The sequence below is a fragment of the Ambystoma mexicanum genome, chromosome 12 (genome assembly GCF_040938575.1).
Source record: "Ambystoma mexicanum isolate Mex_15411 chromosome 12, UKY_AmexF1_1, whole genome shotgun sequence".
Classification (NCBI taxonomy): domain Eukaryota; kingdom Metazoa; phylum Chordata; class Amphibia; order Caudata; family Ambystomatidae; genus Ambystoma; species Ambystoma mexicanum.
The window spans coordinates 476,861,337-476,875,651 of NC_090936.1; the positions used below are offsets into that span (position 1 = coordinate 476,861,337).

The 14,315-nt window shown below is 44.0% G+C and overlaps 1 protein-coding gene across 2 annotated transcripts in view; it reads left to right on the forward strand.

Annotated features, from left to right (window-relative positions):
• Positions 1-575: 575 nt before the first annotated feature.
• WEE2 (WEE2 oocyte meiosis inhibiting kinase) overlaps positions 576-14,315 on the forward strand; it is a 195,135-nt gene continuing 181,395 nt past the window's right edge. Inside the window, exons 1-2 of one of the 2 annotated variants that reach the window (XM_069628749.1) lie at positions 576-796; positions 3,838-4,199. In XM_069628749.1, the coding sequence (XP_069484850.1) occupies positions 3,840-4,199 (360 nt within the window). In that variant the 5' untranslated portion in view covers positions 576-796; positions 3,838-3,839. Of the gene's footprint in view, positions 801-3,837; positions 4,200-14,315 lie in introns of both variants that reach the window. The other variant, XM_069628750.1, reaches the window with a different exon arrangement.

Here is a 14,315-nt window from a genome sequence, read left to right on the forward strand (position 1 = left end):
GTTACCAACCGTAATTGTAATAGTTGTGTATGCATTGTTTAAAAATGTATAAATTGTGAATAAAAAAAAGTATCATTTGACCATATAAAGAAATGCCCATATATGAAAAAAAAATAAACGCGTCACTGATGGTGGCTTTCCAGGCTGCGTTTATTTTTTTTCCTTTTTCTGGGGGAGCCAGGGATTTCGTGTGCTCGGCCCATGGTGGGCTCCTAAAACGCAGACTGACTACCACCCCCCCCATGAAATCCATGCCACCCCTGCTCTACTTTATACACTCCTCACTTGTTCTCATTCGTCAATCCTCACTTATGTATTCGTGCGCCCATCCTCAGCGGTGCACTCTCTGCAACATGTCTACTTCCCTGGACGTATCCCCAATCTGCATACGTGCGTCTGTTTGCACGACCTCATAACATCTTTTCACAATTTTGAATGCTTATGTTCTTTATATTCCATTTCAGTACTTATAGTTATGTGTTTATATTGCACTACGTGTACCAGAACGAAAATAAAACCCACAGCTGGAACAAGTAAAGGTCCCCGCTTAACTGAACTCCGTGCGTGCTAGAGAAATCCGCGTCTTGTGCTGCCTCCACGTACACCGGGCTGCGCGCGCGCCTTCTGCCTCGCAGGTGCAGCCAGGGGCGGAGTGATTCGCGTTAATGGCCTGCACGTGGGGGCGCCCTGCTGTTCGTTATATGAAGCGGGCAGCAGCGGCGTCTCACCTCTGGTTTTCCGTGTCTGGTATGGAACGTCACACACTCTCTTGGTAAAGGGCCGGTCTCACGAACAGGTGGGTGAGTGGTCTTTTTTTTTTTTTTTTAATGCGTTTTATTTCGGCGTCTCGTACTTCTCGCCCTTTTGAAACACGAAGTTTTCTATATATGGATTATAGAAATCGTTTGGGAACAGGCGAGCTTACTTAATTTTTTTAGAAAAAGTTAAGTGGGGTTTCTGGTTACAACCCCGGCTTTCTGCCGTCCGTGTCTGGCTCAAGATTGGAAAAACGCCGTTAGGTTTTGGAGCGGTTAAAGGGTTTTGCCCATCCGGTGTTCCTACAAGAGGGTCCCAGTGTAAGGCAGTGTCGCGCACCCCACGTAATCCGTTGCTAACCTTTCCACTAAGCACTGCAGCAGCCCCCGCGAGTCGCGCAAGAGTGTCCCTGTTGTTTGTTCGATGTTTATGTGGTCTTTTTTAGTTTCCCCCTTTGTATTTTGGCACTTGCAGTCCGCGATTTACAAATAGGCAAGCAAAACGACAAAGATCTTTGTCCTTAATATGTGATTAAGGACGGACCTGGTTGTGTGTCCTATATTTTTCCATAAACTAGTTCCATATGTTGGAATAGTGTAAGTATGCATCTTGGCTCTATTCCGGTAGTATTTATCAAATACATGTTCTTTATATCCTTGGATTTGGAATCCGGGATTTTGCGGTCAAGATCACAAAAAACAGTAACTGTAATGTTACTAGGATTATAATGGACTCCAGGCGCTCGGAGGCATTTTGGAATGTATGGTTGGAGTCCCTTCTGTTATCCACTTGTCTAGATGACCAACTCTGCAAGTGGTGGCCACTTGCATCGTTTTGGGCGAAGGTGGTCGGGTGTTCACTGTACATACAAGTCCTAGAATGCAGAAAAACATGGCTTGGTGAGCACAACATATTGCCTTGAAGTTATGTGACTTGACAAAGGCTCAACCGGCAAGAATTACAGAGCATGCTTTCGGATTTTAGCTTAAGCATGTTAAGACTTTAGTGTGAATTATGAGGTTAGCACTAGTTTGTCTGCACTAATGTCGCTTTGATGGGCTTTAGAATACTGGTATTGGGCCGTTACTGTTGTGTAGCAGAAGTGAACATCTTGATCACTCCATTTAAGTGGGTTTATCCCAAGTGACCATGGCCACATGTCCAAAGTTCTGTATTAAATATGTTGCAACTTTTGAGTGTCCTTGTTGCCTCTAGTTCGTAAAAATAGCCTTTATCAAAGTGATGACTTAACGGGGGGTGAGGGGTGTAAGTAGGTTCTGATCTATGGCATTTATAACGCACCTATCCGTTTTTTGTATCTTAGTGCCTCTGTTGGTTTACATCTGCTATGAGAGCTGTGGAGCTTGGAGTGTTCGTGTGAGGCATGGAAGGTGGTGAGTGAGAGGGTTCCAAGATTGAAGGTTGGGGACAAGCAGGGAGAGAGCCAAGGGTAGAGGCAGCATACTATTGATCTCCTAATCTCACCTTTTCTACTTTAGCTGTAACCAATAGTCGTTTTACCTTTTGTAACCCTGGCTCTCTGGTGGTTCCTGTGTATCCTTCTTCAGTGCATGAACCACCCGTAGTTACATCATGTTCCAAGGCACATTTAATTAGGCAGTGTTGGCATAAGATGTATATCAGATGTTTTGATGATCCTCTTGGGACGATCACGCCCCCCCACTCTCTCCTGAACTTGTAGTGGCCTCTCATGTATTTGTCAATCTTCAATGCTTCCCTGAAATGGACACAGTGGAGTGTGACACTGGGGCTTGAGCACCACTCAAATCCTGATTTTTCTGCCTAATAGTACCTGGTGTTTGGGAATGTCGGCTGGTCTCTTGTGCATGGAGCGTCTTCATGCTACCTGCAGGCATTTAAGGTGCACTTTCATCTTGGATGAGTAGCGCTGAGCATTGGTCACTTAAACAAGTTATGCAATCATGAACCGCCTTGTAGGTTTTTGAAGTCATTGGACCTGAAGGGGTTGGAATAAAGTGCTTGATACTCACTGGTTTGTCCAATGATGGATGAAACGCGTAGAGAAGGAAGTTACGAGTGTGACAATGCATGGAGATGCCCTTTGTGTAGTTTCACAAAGGTCACAGAAACCCAGCTCCGGTGATGTCTCGGTGTCCATTGAGCAAAATATCACTCATGGCTTGGTCCAGATTTTCAACATTATGCAGTGTGTGGTTTACACAGGCCTGAATTTCTAGGTTTGTCCTGTGACTGCTTCCCATTTGCATGGTTCTTTGGCATTTCCCACCAGCTCCTTTTTTGGGGCTTCCCCCGCCCCCTCTCCAACCCTCCAATACTTGGGGTTGACTATGTTCTTGTCACCTTACTACCCGTGGAACTCTAGACAAGCCCCCAACACAAACTGTCAGTCCTCACTGGTTTCCACCCATAATTTCTACCTTTTGCCCTCTGGTGCATAACTTAAATAGTACCACGTGGTAGCTTCCCCATGACCTTGGCTGATCAACCTTTTGTTTCAGGTCCTCCATGCACCCACAAGTTGTGGATCCAAGTCTAGGATCATTGTTTAGGCCACTCAGCAAACCACTGTGTACACTAGAGCCTGTGCTTTTCAAGAGGTGCTATTTTGAACTAGTTTTAACAAGTTGGTTTTGCAACAATCCTGAAAACAGATGTTGGCAGTTTATTTTTTTGTAAGCAAGGTGGTCATTTTATGAAGACTGTTTGATTTTAATTCTTTGGTCCGACATATGCTATTATCTAGAGGATAAATTAGAAATGCCCAAAACTGATTAAAATCAGAATATCTACGAATGCAGGTTGTTTTTCTTTCATGCGAATTGCAACTAAAGGAGCCATTTGGGATGGCAGATGTACACATTGGTTACTTTGTGAACTGTTTATTGTGTGGTCTGGGGATACATGATAAACTCTGCTTGTCTAGCTTCCTTCTCATAATGTGTTGCTTTGCGATATCTTGAGCTTCACTCTAGTTTCCATTTGGATTTCAGTGTAGGTTAAAGATCAACTTGAGGGAACTCTGATTGTACTGTTGTGTAAATCCTGAGAATATAATTATTGTATGCCTTTCTTTTTAAGTGATGTCTACTTTAGCGTGCCGGAGTGGTCCTGCCCAGCGGCTGGCATTCTCCAGTGATGAGGAAGATGAGATGCCTGGAATCAGTAGTGCAGAAGAATACCTGCTGGGATCCCAGACCCCAAGAAGAGACAATGGGACCATGGCCTGGAGGGCAAGCAATTGTCCGTACACTCCAAAATCTGACGAGAAAGTAGCAGATCGATCACCTTCCCAAGAGTCTGAGCTGGAAAGGAGTCCACACCGATATCCTTCCACATACTCTACAGGGAAGTCTCGGACTCCAAGAGATTGTCCTGGTACCCCGCTACATTATGCAACCTGGAACAAGCTCCAGCTCGGTGACACGCCATACACACCTAAGGTACGGAACATCCACCATACATGTCGCTTGGGATAGTCTTCAGTGGGCATTACTCCGTAGAGTATTTGCAGGGGCTTGATGCCCGGGGAAACGGCTTCCTCTAATCAATGTACCATGTGTGCTTACCTGAGGATGGTGATAAACTTTCTTGCAAGACATGATTGGACCTCTATTGTAGTTTGCTTCCAATGCTTCAGTTGTCCCTGACCTTTTCTAGATTATAACAGGTCTGCATTGATAGTTTTTCTTAATGCATACACCCCCACAGCACACCACCATAGCGTAACAAGAGTGCTAAACAACAAAATGCACCATTTGTGGTCCTCCCTAGAGGTGTATTCCTGGCACAGCAAAACTTGTGGGCTCCACAATACAAAGGTATGTATATCCGTGATAATAGAAATTACATTCCTATTGTAACCAACTTATTAGTTGGAACGTCGCAATGCCTGCACCGTGAGCAGATAGCCCACCCACCCTCCCTCTCTCAACTGCATCGTCCAGGCCCTACTTAAAGGATGCCATGGCCACAGATCAGCCTTTGAGGAACGTAGGGATTGACAATCGGATCCCCTCTCCAACAGGAGAAATCCTAGCCCACCACACTTGGGCCACGTGCTCCTTTTCTTATTAAATAGTGAAGGTCTGTAACTTGAGCAGAGGGCACCCTCTCAGCTGCAGCATCCCAATTCTGGATTAGTCATGGCATTCCACAAAGGTCCACATTAGACGAGCCCTAGACCTCAAACTGCCTGGCGTCTTGGTGAAGGGCCTCCTAGCAGCAAACTGCAACTTTGCCCATTGTAGGTTCCGGGGCTACCTATTCGACATATTTATTTTTTGTTCCGCTCCATCCAGTTACACATCAGTTCAGGCCTACCATGCGAGTCGGCTCTCCTAGACCAGAGTTATCTGTTATGAACTCCCAAAAATGCATATTTCACCTGCACCTTTAAATCCTTTGTCACATAGAACCCTGCATGTTTTTGTTTTATTTATTGGAATTTTGGCTGCCTAGGATGATGTGCCATGTCTGCAAATCTCCCAAATTGCCCATGCTCCTGACAATCCTCCTTGCTGTTCTTTCCTATGATCTCTGCATGTCTTCTCGGTTCTGCCTCCCCCACCGCCAGCTCTCCTGTTTCCCCATCATTCACTCTCCTCCCAAATGACTTTGTGCTGCTCCCTCCCAAATCCTATCCACTCCAGCATAATATACCATGGGTGCCTTCCTTCACCTACTCAAGCAACCTCCCAACTATGCCCCATCCACTAATATCACACTCTCTGGAATGCCCAATCCCTATGCAAGAATAAATCATCGAACACTTTTGTTGATGGCTATCGACGAAACCTGGATTTCTGCCCACAACATTGCCAAGCTGGTAACGCTTCCTCTTCAAACCAATGTGTCTTTACCTTCATCCAAAAAGATGGCAGTGTTGTCTCATTATTGGGATTGCTTCCCCTTCAGACTTCACGTCCTCATCCTTTGAGAATATCTTGGTCCAACTCCTCATGCTCCCTTCTTTTGATCCTCTACCAGGCATTCTCTACAACTACTTCTCTGGTCTTAAACGCTTCCAGCTGATCTGCTGCCATGATGACCGCTCCAATTTGACACCACTCTTTGACAGCTCACTAGTCACTTGCGTAACCTTTCAACCCACACCCAAGAAACTCTCAATCATTCTCACTGTCCTCCTCCACTGAATGTCTGCCTATCCTAGATCAATCAACCTCTTTTAACCATAAATTAAGGAGCATGTTCCAGTCATCTCTGCCTTATTAAATCTCTTGCAGCTGGTATCTTCCCAGCCTGTTGCAAAACAGCCACAGGCATACCTCTCCCAAAATGAAATTAAGTGCTGACCCCCAATAACTACCCATTAATCTCCACCCTTTAAACTTTTCCCCCTCCTTGGCTTGAAGAACACCACTTGCCTGGGTGTCCTACTAGATCTGATGCTCATTCTCCATGGCCTCCCTCTTCCAGTGGATCAGTCCTGGACTCGCTTCTCTTGACTTACTGAATTTAACCAGCACCTCGTTTCTGAATATCCTCTTCTACCCCTCAAAATTCAGATAGGCAGTTGGTTATGCATTTACAGATTCTAACTGCCATCCTCCACTGGAGGGCTTTACGCTGCTTATCGTGAGCTAATCAAAGATGGAAAGTTAACTTCCACCTCACCCACGGCTTGCAACCTTAGAATTCTGTGAGTTAGTAAAAAATGCCTGACTCTTATTTACTAACTTTAGAAACTTCTGCCCACACACCAGTTAACAAAATGATTCTCTATTCTTGTGCTTGGCAGTAGATTTGCATGTGTCCTACTTCTGCCTTTTGGTCTACCTGACCACCTTCTTCCTTCAAAGTCCTCAACATGGCGATGCACACTCCTTCTATTGTCACTGCACTCGATGGCACTCCAAGCAAAATTACTCTTACTTCTGCTGCTAGTCCATCGGTGTTCTTTGGCTCTCAGTGACTGCATCTCTTGATACATTTCCTCTTGAACGATCTGCTCCTTGTCTCTTCAGCCAATTCGTCCCATGCCTGTGCTGCTTCCTGATTTTCCTCATTTTCCTTGCATGCCCCACTTCACTTGAATGCTCCCTCGCCAACCCACAAATATAGACTTCAAAGGAGTGTCTTCAGTGGAAGGCTGCAAAATGCATCTTCAACACTTCCCTCCTAAAAAAAATCCCAACCTCCCTCTCCTGCACTTCCCCTCAAGAACACTCTAAATTGTAAATACTGGTTCAAGGTCAAGACTTGTTCTGCCCTCCAGTCCCTGGTGTATTTTAACACCATTACCCCTTAACATCTGTTAAAGTTAATGCTCTTGTATAAAGGCACCCTAACCAACAAAAGCCTAATGATATAAATGGGTACAGACCCTATAGAGTGCGCTACGACTACTGTTGTGTTCAGAAGTGGCTGGCCGTGTCACCAATTCAAAATTGGGTCTACCCAAAATGACAAATATAGAAGATGATTTGGTGTTGCGCGCTGACTATAGATTGTGTGCACTCATTAACAAAAAAATGTGAAAGCAATTTTGCCTCAATAGTTGGTTTAATTCTCCAGAATGAGCACTTCAAGCCATGGCTAGTTTTCAGAATCTTCTAAATACTGTTTTTTGACACCTAACAGCCATTAACTGATAAGTGAAGGTTTATGCTTGTATGTTTAGTTCGTGCACAGTTGGAGTTTAAGAAGAGTAAGAAGAACAACCTATCTTTGTGTAAAACCACTCTTAAATCAAAATGATCAGGCTTTTTAATTTGGACATATTCTATGTTGGTTTGTCCAACACCTTGATCTTTCATTTTTTGGAGTAAGAAGGGAAGGGGTTGACTGTTTAGCCATAAGACCTGCAACCCCTCTCTACTACACATACAAAAGAAATGGAGACAACTAAAAGTTCTATAACACAGTAACCCCGCCGTTGGCCTCATTCAATTTGGTCACGTTCTTGGTGATTTGCAATATTCCGTGCTCCAGATGAGGGAGTATTTTACTCCCTTTTTTTTTTTTAAAGTTGGGGAGTAAAATTATTTTTGGGGGATTAAACATGTCAATGGTCTTATGGGAGTATTTTATAAGAGTAAAAATCCGCTCACTTGAAAACTGAATTGGTTTTGTGATGTATTTCTTTACACCTTGTTGTTCATGCACATTTAAAGATGGGTTAAGAATGGTAGTTTCTTTCTCTGGTTCTACATGCACCACTGGCTCAAACCTATCCATGAAGCTATTTGGGTGAGGGGGGTTTCCAAATATTATTTTTTGGCGAGTACTTTTACACATTTTATGGGGGCATTTGCCAATTTTTAGGGAGTAGAAGAATATTGCCAGCCCTAGAGATATCATTGAGTAGGGTTTACTTCACACAAATATTTTATAGTCTGTTCTGAAGTATTGAAATTTTCAGAATACAAAAAAATGCCCAGCCACATAGTTCCTGAATGCAGGAATGTGTTCTGTGGTTACTCTGTACGCAGCACAGAATAACATCAGGCGCTTGCTTCCCTCATTCTGCCTCTATGGGGGACTGCTTCACGTTGATGCAAATTATAATGGTAGACAGTGTTTCTGCCATACTTTCGTAATTTCTGCAATGCATGAACCAGCCTAGAAGATACAATTTAGTGGTATTGTAATTGCTCAAATGTAGAATGACAGATGGTTCTATAAATCAAATTGGTGTGGAAAAAAATAACTCGCCATAAAGCGTAAATCCTGTTGGTGTCCTTTTTAGCTTCAATTTATTTTTCACAGAGCACGATATTTCTTAGCCAACTATTTCTTTGTTTTGCTGGCCAGATGGTCTGAACAGAGTGCCTTCTGCTTTTGGAATGGCAAAGTGATCTAGAAAGAAGGCCCTCCTGGTGCTGAAAGAATGAAACATGTGCTACCTCTGTGTACCGGCTTTATGGTCAGTTGGGAGACCAATTGAAAGGCACGAATTACCAGTGCGAGTGCACACATGGGAACATTAAAATGCTTTTAAACCTAATACTAATTGGAACCTCTGGAGAAAGCAAAGTGAGGGAATGGAGGCTGAAGTCAATTGACTTGGACTGTACCTCTTGTACATGCATCTTAATGTGTGGTTAAGAAAATGTACATAGCAATTTGTATTTGAGAAATCCAAACATTGCTTCATCACTTTTGCCTTTTTGTTTCGAGTCCGTGGGTATAATGTGTAATATGGGTGTCTATAGTTTCAGGGTCTGGCTTCCCTCTTGACATGCACAATCAAAACAATTGCTTCAGTAACGTGTTGAGACTTTCAGCAAAATATTATCCAAGACGAGAACTGAATGGTGGTGTGAAACTATTTTGGGGGGGAACAGATATAAACGTTAAGTAACAAGGACAGTCACATAAAATCGCATGTTTGACGCCAGATTTACCACCATTTATTAAGTTTCTGATAAGTGATACTTGGTAACAGCAAGCCTTGTCTCTGGCACAACGTTTGAAAACCATTTCTTTGTGGGTCTCTAGTCTTTATGGAGTTGGATGGTGGCTGGGTCCAGTATGTTCAGAGGAGATGTATCTTAATTCTGCTTTTTTTCTTCCCCTCCCAATCTGACAGATCTTTATCAAGCTTTGTATTGGCCGGGGTTTGCGGCTTTTACTTATGATCTGGTTGATATCAGAACTATAGGTGGTTTTGTTTCGGATGCAACCTGCTGCATCCCTGGTACTAATCTTGGATTTACAGAGAAGCGGGTATTGTCCTGGTGCCTGCTTCAGAATTCCCACAATTGGAAATGATTATTGCTTAGGATATTGAGACTTCATGGTTATTGTTTGTCCTCCACTTCAGTCCTACAAATACAACATTAATGCTTTTCGTGATACTCAAGTTGGATTTCCCATTATCGTTTTGGCCAGAGAATGTTGGCACCACTCGGTGAAAGCCAGACTTGTATGGACTCATGGTATTATACAACATTGGCAGATTGCCATTTGGTGTGGTGATCTTCCACTTAAATGCTAAGCTGAATACTTCCGTTGCATGGGACTCGATGACTCCCACGGCATTCCCACAGAATTGAAACCAAAGATTGGGACATTCGGTGAAATGCCAGATTGCTGTTGTCACCATGCCAATAGCGTTCAATATAGCCCACTTCAGGACTATGGCATCTGTATGCTCTGGGTGTTAAACTAATTGTTGACCTCTTAAAATGGTAGTTTTTATGTGTAGTTAAGATGCGCACTCCAGTGTTGACATTGCCCAGACTTGCCATGAAACTGTAAGATTCAAGTCTGACCAATACAGAGCCAATGACATCCCCTCCCAAATGTTGTGGCTTAGGGAAGTAAGCGAACATACTTTGCTCTGTTTTCTTGGAAATGGATTAACATGCCCAGGCTCACCTTGCAGGTAAATTCCAGACATGCCTCCCCTGGCTCAGCAAACGCCCCCTCTCAAGCCATCTCGCCTCTTCGCATATACACTGGATTTGGAGAACATTATTGGGTTGTTTGAAACGGCCTTTGGCTTAATGCAGAGTGTCCTTTGACCAGAGATTCACCATGGACAACACATTTGGCACTACAGCCTGTGACCCCCACAGCAAAGAACATTTCAAATGTTTACCTCTTCAGTTAATTTTGGACCTTTATAGATCAGCATTTCATACAAAAAAGTACACCACTCAAAAAATGAAAAATGTTAATGACAAAATTACAAAGCTGTTCACAAAGTAGACTTGCGTAAAATCTTTGTGGCTCACTGATCGGTTGTCTGTATATTGTACTGAATTGCTATCCAGAAAGTTACAGGGGCATTCTTTTTAATACATTTTTTTAACCCAGTTTTTGAAAACTAGATCTAGTAAACGTTCCTTGGGTGTCGTTTCACTAGCATAAGCTACTTGCAGCTGGTGAAGCACCACTTGAGTCTAGCCTGCTTTAACAAGACTTTGCTGTCAAAGGTGTTTGTTTTTCCTGGAGGTAGGGTTCCCAGGTGGATATTCCACTTGAATATTTCCAAATGGCTTCTACTAGATGCATAATCTCCTGGAATTTGTACTGTACATCTGCAGAGAGATGCCATGCATGCACTACTCTTTCCCTTCCTAATCACATCCATTTTTTACTTAATTACTACCCTGCTTCCCCCTCACCCAACCCTGTTTTACTTGACCTCTTTCCTGCTCTCCTCAGCAACCTTTTAATGCTTATACCAAAGCCCAACTATTGGATTTACCAATGTGTGTTCTTGGTGACCAGCAATATTTACTTCAGGCCATTTCCTGTTGCCAGAGAATTTGTTTTGGGGGGCGGGAGGGGTTGGGAATGGGGAGGAAACTTTGTGGGAGATTAAAGCAGCACAGTAAGACACCTTGACAAGAGAACCAACAGCAGGGCTGAAATGAGCATTACCAGAGTGGAGGAGAAACTCAGAATCATTCAGCAAGGCAGCTGAGTTGCGATGCAGGTCTCCGGTCGGCAGGTTTTGAACTGGCACCAGAGGCAGTGCGTGGCTGTCCACTATCTTCGTAATAGACTAGTCCACTGACAGGAAGTTTCAAAGATGGCATGACTGGATGCAGAGGGAGGCATCGTGCTCTCCTCCAGCGCTGCCGCAAGGACCATCTGGGGGAAACTGTGATAGCATGCCGCCTCCCAGTCCTGCCAGGCCCGGGCTTCCACTGCTGCATAAAATGGCAATCTGAGGAAATGACCAGTGGAATCCAGAGTACATTCAAATGGGGCGTTCCCCTTCCAGTCTAAATATTCGAGACACCCACGGTGATGGAGAGTCACAGATCTCAGCTACTTCATATTCCACAGGGCCATCCTTCCAAGACTGGCTGGAGGAGGCGGGAGACAACCTGGGTGTTTCAGCACAAACTGCTTGAAAAAAGACATGCAATTGGATGTATTTGCATCCAGGAAGGATTAAGTGAAGATTGTAGGCAACGGTTGATTGGCAGACAATCTGGAAAGGTCCCATATAGTGTGGCGAAATCTTGGACTGAGCTAGATGTTTTGGGAGATACTGGTGGAGAGCCAGACAATTTCTGCCTACCTCCCCCAACCTTCAATGTAGGAGGGTCCTGACAGTGCCTGTCCACATCATTTTTTGTCTTGGTGGCCGTTCACTTCTGTGCTGCCTTCGGGTGACCTGTGCAGATGTTCTCAAGTTCATATAGGGAAGGCATGTTGCTGGGAGGTGGTGACAGGAAAGACTCAAGGATGACGACTCTTGTTGGAAGAGTTTATGGTATGTGCACATTCTTGGTTGGTTAACAACCAACCAAGTTATCTTGTGGTGCTGATAAAAGGCACGTGAGATATTGCTCCATTGTCAGATTAAGCTTCTGTCTGGCCATTTGTTTGCAGATTGTACCCTGAGGGGAGTGATCTTTCAATGGCCAGTATCGCAGAGCACAATCCAAACCAGTGAAACCCATGGGGAGAGCCTCTTATCAGCTATGCTGGTTTAAGACAAGCCGTGTAGGTAGAACATTTCTTCAAGAATGCTGTGGCCTTCTGTGATGTTCAGTGTTGGTTAAGAAGTCGATAGTGGTATGTTTGCTTGAAGCACTTTACCCAATGGTAAGGTGGTGGGATACTTGCTTTGAGTTCATATTGGACGAGGCAACCTTCTTACACATCCTTCGTGCGTTGGGCCACCAGAATTGGCATTGGGATGAGGTCCTACATGGATGAGACACCCAGATGACCAGCCGGATTGCTTTAATGGCACGAGACAAGCACTTGTTGCTGAGGCAAAGTGGTGGTTATGACCAGAGAGCTCCCCTTCATTAGCAGCCAACCTGTCATGCTAATCTTCTTCCTCCTTTGAAAGTCACGAAGACCAGGACATAAGTCAACTGTTGATGCCTTCTGGACTTGGTCAAGAAAGGAGGATACGATAAACAGTCTGTCTTTTGGCTAGCATCTATTCGTGGAAGCAATCTGTATGGTTATGTAGGTTATGCAGCAGCCAGCCATATTGGTTGAAAAATGAGGCCTTTGGGCTTGCCAACTATTCTTGTATTCAGTTTGTTGTACAGAGTTTACAATCGGTTCTTATTTCTGCAGGATGGGCTGCTCCAAGCAGTAAATGTCTTTGGGGACAGACAGATTTAATGGCAAGAGCTACTTTGCAATCACTGCATAGTTGTGCTCAGAATGGGTGCTGAACAAAAAGCGTGAGAAAACGAAAGGCACATTGCACTGGCTGATCCATGTGTTACTCGCCTTTCTTGAACAGACTTGTGAGTGGAAGTACTTTCTGTGAGAAATGGTCAATGAATTTCCAACAAAAATGTGCTAACCTTGGAAGGTGCTACACACCCTTCATCAAGTATGGACTGTCCAAGAAATGACCGCGTCAGCTTTATGTGGATCCATACAGCTACCTGTTTCTGATAAAATGTAACCCAAATAGGACAGAGTATGCATCGAATGTACACTCTTCAGGTTTAACCAGGAGTTTAGTAATTTAGACACTGCACTCCTGTTCTTGTGTGCCATACTCCTTTCCTTGGATGAAGACAAAATAAGTAGATCGAGGTACACCATAACCGTGTAAAAGCAAATCCGAGAAAAGACTGTTCCTAAAGCATTGAAATACTGCAGAGGCATTGGAGCAGGCCAAAGGGCATCACTGGTACTCGTAGTAGCTGAAGGGAGTATAAAACTATCTCCCCTCTTCTCCTTTATGTAAAGCAGATGGTATGCTCCCTTAGGTTTAATTTGGGGAATACTGTGCAACACCTGACTGCCTCTAGAATGTTGGAAATGAGCGGCTCACTAAGAATGATGCTGTTAGTCCACGAAAGTTGATACAAGGACTGAATTCTCCATATCCTTCTTTGGAATGAAAAACCAGGGCGGCCCAGCAGATGACTGACTCCACTATGAGAACATTGCTAAGATTGGTGAAAAGGCATTTCTTTGTTTTTTCTGGCATGAAAAATCATACATTATACCAACAGTGGTTTATTTTGAATCGATGGTGCAGTCTTGGGGTCAATGCAGTTGCAGTTCTTGCTGTTCATCTTCAAACAGGTCAATGAAGTCTTGATACTGAGGTGGCACTAAACTGAGGTTGGTGAGTGGTACTGAAGAAGTCTGTCTGGCAAATCGGGGGCTTTTCCAGAGGTGTAGTGTGGCTCCACGAAACAAACTCACAATCTGAAACCAGGTACCAGGTGTTCGCAGTTCAATTGATAAAGGGGTTGTGTAACTTCAGCCATGCCATTCCTAAGGTGACTGGGAAATGGGCTGCCTTGATAACCTCGAGATCCTCTCTGTGAGACACACATAATAAGGGAACAGTCCATTCTATAACTGGTCCATAGTTTTGGATAGCCATCTACACCTTCCACAGAAAAGATGGTATATTTTCCTTCTCTAGGGATGTGATTTATTTTAGCCCAGGCATCCACAAAAAGGTTGACTGCTCCACAATCCACCAGGGAAGAGATTTCAAGGCGATGTTCATAATCAAGGTCTATGTAGACTCGCAAAGTCTGGGGCGTCTTTAGCAATTGTAGGTGTTTGTGCTGCAATGCAATACAGAGCCTTTGTTCTCGCTGTTGGTGCCGTTCTTCTGATGCATGTTCTCCTCT